General features: G+C 31.9%; 1 protein-coding gene across 1 annotated transcript in view; it reads left to right on the top strand.

Annotated features, from left to right (window-relative positions):
• The first annotated feature begins 352 nt into the window (after positions 1 to 352).
• The window catches only part of LOC141524586 (uncharacterized), a 58,248-nt gene continuing 48,482 nt past the window's right edge, over positions 353 to 10,118 (top strand). The window contains exon 1 of the mRNA XM_074238604.1: positions 353 to 1,092. Coding sequence (XP_074094705.1) covers positions 366 to 1,092 — 727 coding nt within the window. The 5' untranslated portion in view covers positions 353 to 365. The remainder of the gene's footprint in view (positions 1,093 to 10,118) is intronic.

The following is a 10,118-nucleotide window of genomic DNA, read 5'->3' as shown; positions in this document are numbered from 1 at the left end:
GCAAATAAAATTAAAAAAACATTAAAAGTAGAAATTATTAGTAAAGATGGGGGTATGAAACGAGATTATAAACTTACACCAAATACAAAGTTTGAACATTTTTATGATCTTTTTACATCAGAATTAAGCGTTCATAAATTACTGTATGTAATTGATCCGACTAGCGCTCCGCGTAGAGATCTTGATACTGATATTATTGAAAAAAATAAATTCAAAGTTCGAGATATTTTAATCATTTAGATCATAAGTATCATTCTTAAGTTATTGGAATAAAAGATCCGGTAGAACTTTTAAATACAATTAAAGACCTTAAGAAAACTGAAAGTAATAATTCTTCAAGTACACTCAGAAGACTATTACATAGTATGCAATATTATCCGAATAAAGAAAAAGCTTCAGATTTTATTGAAAAATTTGAAGATATCGTTAGAAATTACGGAAATTTGTCTGGTATTAAGCCACTGTCAGAACTTGAAAAGAAAGACGCCTTTTATAGTGCTATTATGACCACCGTTCCTGATGTTCAATCAGTTGAATTCATGACAATGTCTTTGACTGGCCAAGGGCTTAGTTATGAAAAATTAAAACTTTTCATATTACAAGCAGAACCTAACAAAAACCATGCAACAGCGTCTGAGACCACAGGAACTGTAATGCAAACTTATCAAGGACGTGATTGCTTAGACAGATGTTATGAGTGTGATGATCTGGGTCATATAGCAATTCATTGTCCATGGAGAGGAACAGGACTGAAAAAATGTTATGGGTGTGGACAAGAGACCAACCATAAAGCTGCCGACTGTCCTTTGAAGAAAACAAAACAATCACATGGTGAAAGAGGTAGAGGGTATAGCCGTGGTTTCGCCAGAGGATGTTCTAACGCTATGAGAAAGTCGAAAGTTTTCCAAAATACCGGAAGACAAAATTGGAAACGGAAGAATAATAATGAGAGAGGCGAAGATGCGAAAAGATTCAAATCCAATCGAGGAAGAGGAGGTTATAAAAATTTCCGAAACAATGATAAGAGGATTCAACAGAAGTCAAAGGAGAAAGACGTAGGTGCGAATTTCACTGAGACTAAACAAGATAAAGGTAAGTTGTCTGTTGAAAATCTTCCAACTAATCATAGTCAGTATTATTTACAACAGTCCGATCTTGATAATAATAGTTGCAAATTTAAAGATGTTTCTGAATAAAGTAAAATATTTACAAAATTTCTTGCCGATTCGGGTGCAATAGAACATTTAACTAATAGTAAAATAATATTTAAATCCTTTGATGAATCAGATCACGGTAAAATTAGATGCGCTAATAAAAACGAATCCGCAGATTTGAAAACGGAGGGAGGGGGTAAAGTCGAGTTTTTATTAAATAATAATAAATCGATCGAAATAGAAAATGTTATATATGCAGAAGCTTTGTCCGAAAATTTCTTATCATTTAGAAAATTTGCAGAAATGGGATTCAATATTTATCTAGACAATAAAGAAATTGACATTTTTGATCCTGTTTCAAATGAATCATTTATTACTGGAGTTTATAACAAACCTTATCGGATAATAGAATTTGAAATTAATAATAGTCAGAGTAATGATGGGAATAGCTTTATAAATAGAAAAATAATTGCAAATCTAACTTCAGATAGATCGGATGGTTGTAATGAAATAAGATATAGAACGAGAAGTGTAACTGCGAAAGAAATTTTAGAGTAGAGTGATTCAAACACAGTCGAACAGGTACGAGATAAGGTTAAAATCGATATTAATTCTAGTGGTGATAAAGAATGTTATGATAATGAAAGAGATGAGTTACTAGTAGAAAAGTTACATGTTGATAACAATGAAAACTACAAAAGTTTTGCTAAAAATAAAAAGGCTGTAACGGAGTACACGGGACCTTCTTTATCCGGTGAAGATCTTCGATCCGAGCTAAAATTATCGACCAATTCTCCAGGGCGCTGTGCTCCGAAGTACTCGCGCCAATAGTCTTAAACTAGTGAGTAAGTCCCCGAGAGGGTAGCGCCGGCGCTGAGACAGAGAGAGAGAGAGAGAGAGAGAGAGATTGATTGATTGATTGATTGATAGTTTATTAATGCCAAGGCACAAGCCAAATGGCAATTTTAAATACAATATGAATTACAAATACAATAATAATAGAAAAATTATATAAGTACATAAACTATAATAAAGATCTAATATAAAAATTTATATTTATTTTATCTGATTCAACTAACATACTCAATAAATTATTCAATTAATAACAGCTGATAAAAGAACAAAGTTGGAGAATTTAACACTTAGAATCTAACAGTAATTATCAGAGAACTTATCACTTTACAATAACAAAATTAATAATCCAAATTCAACAAATGGTCAAAAATTTTATTTTTGAACACTTCAAGACTAGATGAGTTTACAATCTCTTCAGGCAGTTCTTCCCACAATCGTATTACACTCACTTGGAATGACCGCTCCATGAAGGTCGTAGCAAAATGCGGAAACGTGAAAAGAGAGTGTTTTTTGGCTGCTAACCTATCTGAACGTCTGACTTCGGTCTCCTCAACAAAAGCATCTCGTAGGTACTTGGGTTTACCAACTTGAAGTAGCTTAAAGAAGTAACAACTCATGAAGTACATTCTACGATATTTCACAGTAAGCCATCCCAATTCTCGTTGATAAGGTGTTATATGCTCATCTTTTCTAAGATTAAAAATGAACCTAATTGAGCAATTTATTGCACGTTGAAGTTTCAAGTCATTTTCAGATGTTGAATCTACTAATACGATGGAACAGTAATCAAGAAGTGGTAAGATGGTGGATGATACTAACAATTTCCTGATGTCAGTTGAGAAAATGTTCTTCCGAACCTTGAGAGAATGCAAGGCTGAACTAACTTTGCTAACCACTAGCTTGACATGATGATTCCAACTTAGGTTCCTACTGATGTGTAATCCCAAGCACTTGGTAGTATCAACATATGGAATTATGACACCATCTATAATAATAGGTGGCAGATCAAAGTTACTCAGTTGTTTCAGCTTGCTATTTGAACCCAAGATCATTGCTTTGGTCTTGGACAAGTTTATCTTCAAGCCATGCTTCCTTGCCCAATCCGCAACTGATTGTGCATCAATGTTGACCTGTCTGACTGCCTCTTGTAGTTAATACATAAAGAAGTGTAGATAAATATATTTGTCATCAGCAAACAGACCATGGTTACAATACACTAACCATCTGACAACAGAATTCATGACAATTAAAAACAGGATTGGACCAAGCACAGAACCTTGAGGAACACCAGATGAAGTTCTAAGGAGCTGAATTGGAGTCCCAAGATTATAAAGTATTGACTGAGAGCGATTTGATAAGTAGGAGAAAAACCAGATAATTGTTTCCATTGAAAAACCAAGCTCAAATAACGCAATCAGTATGATCTTGGGGTCAACATAGTCAAAAGCCTTACTCAAATCAAATAAGACTATTATGGTAAGTTTATTTTTGTCCATCGCCTGCCTAATATCATCAGTGAGCCTCAGTAAAGCTGATTGTGTGCTGTGATGTTTCCTAAATCCGGATTGCAAAGGATCGAGTAACTCGTTATCCTCCAGATAGGTTATCACTTGATTTGCAATGATTCTTTCAAACACTTTGGCCAGATAGGATAGATTTGCAACAGGTCGGGTATCTGACGGAGATCTAGGTGGTGAAGTTTTATTCAAAGGTATAATAAAAATAATTTTCCAAATGTCAGGGAATATTCCAGTATCAAGAGATCTATTAAATAATGCAGTAATAAACAGTGAAATTTGTGGAAGGTGATCCCGTAGCCATCTTAAATCCAATCCATCAGGACTTTTTCCTTTAGACTTTGAAAGAGTAATATGCAATGCCTTAGTAACATATACAATGTCAATCATGGTCCACTTGAATAAACAATTGACTTGTCTTGAATAGTCCATCGGCAGCAGATCAACAAAATTTCTACTGCAAGGTGGATGTTTTCTTACTATGTTTGCGTAATACTCATTCAATTCAAGAGCATCAAAAAAGTTTAGCGGTGATGAAGGGTTAGACTTAATTAGTCCAAGATGTTTAAGCTTACTCCAAATAGATGAACCATATGAAAGATTTGAAAGAATAGTTTTTAAGTATTCTTCACGAGCATGATTTAACTCAGCTTTTAAGTTTTTTCTCTTAATTTTAAAAAGAGCAAGCAAATTTAGGTCCCGAGTTCTCCTAGCTTTCTTATAAATTTCATCGCGTTCTTTGCACTTCACTTTTAATTCTTTTGTAAACCAAGGATTACTATGACGGACTATCTTCTTAGTAATTTCTGGTGCAAACAAATCCAGAGAAGATAGAACACCAGATTTGAAGATAGTCAGCAACTCATTTGGATCCGAATTCTCTAGTATAGCATTATCAATTCTTAAAGTGTTCATCAAAGTTCTTGAAAGAGCTTGATGATCACAATTCTTTAGGTTGCTAAAGGTAACTTTCTTTGGTGCTGGTTTTGAACAATTTAATTTATATTTACAAAATAAATAGTCATGGCCATCAATGAACGGAGAATCGGTTTTAGCAAACGAAACTAATTTACTATCACTGTCAAGCAGGATGACATCCAACCAAGAATCATAATTATTTTTATGAAAAGTAGCTCCGTAAGGTACGCAGAACAGTGATGATTCAAGAATAAAGTCTTTCAGGTGCCTTGCAGTGTAACTATCTTCTAACAAGTACAATTTCAATCACCAGCTATGATTATATTGTTGAAATTTGGAGCAAATCTTGAAAAAATGTCAAAGAATTCGTTAAGAAATAGCCCTTTCGGTCTTCTGTAAATGCAGGATAATAAGAGGTGAGATCCAGAGGATAAAGTGACATCGGTAATTAAATATTCTGGTTGGTTTAAATAGTCAGAAGTTGAAATATATAAAATCTTGACTTTTAAGGACTCGTGGACAAGACAGGCCACTCCACCTCCCTGGATGTAACAACCAGTATCTGCATGTTTTAAGGTTCGATCTCTTCGAACAATATTGTAGCCATTCAATGAAAAAATACTGTTGTCGTGTGAGGGTTTTAACCACGTTTCAACAAGGATAATAATGTCAGGTTGAGTATCATTAATCACATTCAAGAATTGAGCAGTATGGCCAACAAGGCTATTTATATTTAGACTAAGTACATTTAGCGATGAAGATATATTTTTAGTTGAGCTATTAGTTGAATCAGTTGACTGTTAATCTAGTTTAGTGAGATCAGAAACACATTTAATTTTAATTATTTCAGAGCCATTTTCTCTTTTAGCAAAAATTTGTCCACTTGTCACCCAGACATACTTGATCTTTTTTAACTTAGCCTTTTCTTTGGTTTGTAAAAGTAATTTATGTGACTCTGGTAATAAAAATTCATTGACGTATATAGCAAATGTGGAATTTTGATCAACATAGTCCGGAAACACAATTTTAGCCAAAAGATTTTTGACTTGCGTTTCGAACTTATAATGAAATCACGTACTCGAGAAGACTTCAAATCAATAATGTAGGAATGATAGGTAGTCTTATGTTGTTTAGATCTATCTTTATTTACAAATTTACGAACACTCAAAACATCGCTGACCAAATGTGGTAACTCTAGAGCATTTAAAACAGCGGACGGAATGTCAGAAGGTGATAGTTTATCAGCCACTAAATCAGAAATATCTGATATTACCAACTCAGTAGTACTTCCTAATAGAGATGAAGTAGATGAAGCTACACTGTTTTCAAGAGTAACTAGTTTGCTCAGATCAGCTAGTTTATTATGCATTATATTCATGTTAGTTTTACTGTCTTCTTTTAATTTTTTGATGTCCAAGTTTAATTTCGAAATTGAATCAGCATTTATTTTAATATTTTCCTTAACTTCCGAAAGGTCAGACACAGTAGCAGCTTGCGAATCTTTGAGGTCAGCGATTTGCGTACTAAGTTCCTCAAGTTTCTTATTTACCAACATGTTGGATGATAAAAACTGTTCCATCATAGCTGTCATCTTATCGTCAAGCGACTTTTCAGACCAATATGAAGGTAGCTGGGCCATTGTTGGAGGTGTGATAGGTGAATGAAACACTGAGTCTGGACCAATCGATATCGGTGTATTTGGTGTGACAGGTGATTTCAATGAGGTTGATACACGAGCTGTTGATAAACGAACAAGTGAGGTAGATCCGCGAGCTTTAAATGTATGATCAAGAGGAGAAGAGCTGGCAGATTTGAAACTGGAAACTGAAGAGAGAGAGAGAGAGAGAGAGAGAGAGAGAGAGACTGGGGAAGACAGAGCCAAGAAGAAACGAACCAACAAGTTTTGGTAAGTTTTATTGTTTTTGAACGATCGAAGAATCGACATCGCAAACACCTCACTCAGGTAATTATTTTTATTCTATTGTTTCTTGTGGAACGAGGCGATAAATTTTAGTTAAATTTAATGCTTGCTAGGCCCAATGCCTGCTCGCTTAAGTTTAATTAATCTAAGAAATATTCTAATACCAATTTCGTGTTCCAGAATAAAATATTCTCTGAGAATTAAGTTACGAAGTGGCGATTCAGGACCGTGCTGCCAATAAGACCTCATCAAGGAAAGACGAGAAACCCGGGAGTAAAAGCGTTGAGGGATTTTTGAAAATAAAACCCAAGGAAACTCCAGGTACAATAAATACGTCTAAATAGATTCTCGGTGAAGCGGCATCAGCCAGGCCTTAAGTCGGCTGAAGGTTATCGCCATTTCGCGTTCGATCACAATCATTAGTTTTTAATAAAAGTTTAATTAATTAATCTTGCCAAAATTTAAGCAATTGGTTTAGTCAATAATTAAGCACTCGTTACTTGAACTAAAGTCAGAATAAAAGTCCGAATAAAATTAAGAATAAATTTAAGAACAAGTCAGAAAAAAATAACTAAATATTTAATTAATAATACCAGGAATTATTTCGGGTTATTAATTAAACACGTAGGCAGAGTTTGGATTAATCTTACTAGGAATTAATTCAGTTTATTAATTCATGATTTTGGTGTCACGTGAAAGTTTGATCTCTGAAAATTGAGTTTGAGTAAAATCAGTTAATTTTGTGTCAATTAAAATCATTAAAATAGTGCAGTAAAATATTTTAGTAAAATCATCAGAAGTTAAAATTAATTAAAATCAACATAAATAATTTGGAACAATTTTAGGTTGTGTGAAATAAAATAGAAGTAAATGTTACGTCGAAAACGCAACTAAAATTTAATTATTTTTATCCTAGCCGTTAGGCTAATAGATAAGGATCTGAAGCTTTATGGGAAGGGGTTGATGTTTATAATATAAGAAAATGAATTCAATTTAATAAATATATTATAAAATTATCATACAAAGATTTGAATGATTAAAACAAACATAAAAATCTCAATTAAGAACTTACTTAAATGAACACTTATGTAAAGAAACTTACCGTTTCTTTACATAATTGAAATTTACTTTACTAACAATTGTTTTTTTTTTAATCTGACGCGTGGTTTCATTGAAACTTATAAAAACTTTTTCGATGTTAACACTAGGACGTCAGGACAACGAGAGATATTTTTGTTGAAAAATCGTAAAGGTGTCGAATTTTAGGGTGTTACTTATTTTTACTAGATGGGAGAAATAATGTCCAATTATTTTTCTATTTCCTTGAGCCCTTGCCCTCTCTCTTAGATTTTTCTATAATGTTGCATGAGTCCCCTCTACTTGGGTCAGAGTACAATATCGCTTATCCTTTACTCTTATGCTCTATTATACATCTATGTGTTTGTGTATACGTAAGCGCATTTATGCATAGACAAAGACATACATGTGTACTATTTTACATTAAATTATTTACTGTGACCAAATTTTTATATTAAATTAGTTAGCTAAAAATTAATTTGTGCATAGATTACAAATTATCATTAGTTTCTTAGATCTAAATTTTTCTTTTTATTTAAGTCGTTATTTTATACGAAAATAAAAGAAAACATTTATTTTTTTTTTGTTTAAACTTAAATTATAGTTATTAAATTTTGTTCCTTAAATTATCAACATATATTTTTTTTTCTGTTGATACTAGAATTATCATAACATTCCTTTTTATTTTTTCTTTTATCATTATTTACTTTTATTTTATTTAAATTATTGTTTATATATACATTTATTTTGTTATCGAAAACTTCTATTTCGGATCTCGACAAAGTTTAAAATTCCATTCGGGTATTTGTTCAGGCTCAAATCCCTTAGTATGGTCAGGCCCAACTAAAACTAAATTTTTCAAATAAGTTTCTTTTGAAAATACTATTGATAAATTTGAAGATAACAAAATTTTAAAAATAAAATAAATATATGTAATTAGTTGTAAGAACATAAAATTATTTATGAATAATTAAATTCTATTTGTTATAAAATAAAAATGTCGGACGTTGAGTCCGACATAACATAAAATTAGAATTATAAAATAATCGTTAAAATTAATTGTTAAAATCATTTAGATAAAAGTAGAAAATAAATCAGTTGTAAATTTCACTTGAAGAAAAATTCAACAAAAGTTGAGAGAGGCTCCGCCATCTTGTTTCGAGCTAAAACGCTGAGTAAAGGACGTACAATGTCGAGACTAAAAATCTCAAGGCGTTGTAAGGTGAAATATAATTCTCAAAATTAAAATAAAATAAATTTCAAGTTTCAAACAACACAAAAGTAAAATAAAGTAATTTAGCAAAAATAAAATAAACTCAGTTATTCAGAGACAAGTAAAATAATTTAGTTAAAATTGAATGGAATAACACCAATTGTCAATTTCTTAATTCGGAGATTAAAATTGAATAAATTAATTAATTAACTCTGACAAATAATTTGGACACAATTTAAGACGATTAAAGTAAATAAAATAAATTACAAAATTCGGCAAAATGAAATTTGAAGAAAACAATTAATAAAATGAAGCTAAATTAGTTTTAAGAAAATTAATTAAAGTAATTAAGTAGAATTTTATAACAAAATTTGGCGAAAATAAAATCGACAAAAGTAAAATAAATTCATAGAATACTAGGACGTAGCGAATATTTTGTCGGCAGATTATTAAGACCTCTGTCATCAAATTTTAATCTATTAATACGAGATACGAAGACCTCTTAGTATTAAATATTTATTGTTGTATTATTAAGACCACGGCAGTAAATTAGTTAAGAATTTTAAAAAGGAAATTAATCGCTATAGGAATTTGCATTGGGAACGAATGGAAAATTTATTCAAGAGAAAATTTAATAATTGAAACTTAATTTGGATTTAGAAAATTTAATAATCAGATTTAATTTGGAAAATAAAAGTAAATAATATTCTTAGAAAATAATTAATAAAGTATGGAAATTTTAATTAGTGTGTTTGAATGATAATAATTACATTGTGGGTGCGTGTGTAGAATTATGGAATTATGAAACTATTAAAATTTTGGAAATATGGAAAATTGGGAAATATGGAATTATGGAAATATGGAAAATGATTAGAAACCGCGGTATGGTCGCTCCATAAGAGGGTACCGTCGGGAATAAGTAATTATGATAGAAACGGCGGTATGGTCGCTCCATAAGAGGGTATCGTCGGGATAAGGAACTTTGATAGGAAACCGTCATATAAACGGGAATAGGACTTATGATTAAGTGTTAATTAATTGTAAGGGAAATATCATTTAATGGGGTGGGTTAAATAAAATTTCTTGAAAAATGAATTTCTTTGATGATTTCTGTTTTCTTCCCAGCAATCTCTCACGACCCTGTAGAACTTACTCCATGCTATGGTCCAGTTTCTGGATACTGTGTCTAAAAATCCAGTGGCGCCCTAAATAAATTTAGGGGTGACCAAAGAGAACGAGGGGGCTTTTTCAAAAGAGTCGCATTCCGTTTCAAGGCTATGCTTCGGCATGTAAGGTTGGGTCATGCGTCTATTAGTTATTTAAAAGCTCTTCAGAATAAATTTTCAGAAAATGTAAATCTTAGAACCGCGATTTTCGATGATACTATTTTAGATTGCGAAGTATGTATGGTTGCGAAATTCAATAAAAAACCATTCAACTCAACACGTCAACGGGCAACTGAA

This window comes from Cotesia typhae, unplaced genomic scaffold (assembly GCF_013202065.1).
Source record: "Cotesia typhae breed Kobodo isofemale line unplaced genomic scaffold, CoteBio_Ctyphae contig_22, whole genome shotgun sequence".
In the NCBI taxonomy this organism is placed as follows: domain Eukaryota; kingdom Metazoa; phylum Arthropoda; class Insecta; order Hymenoptera; family Braconidae; genus Cotesia; species Cotesia typhae.
This window is presented reverse-complemented; position numbering and strand designations above follow the sequence as displayed.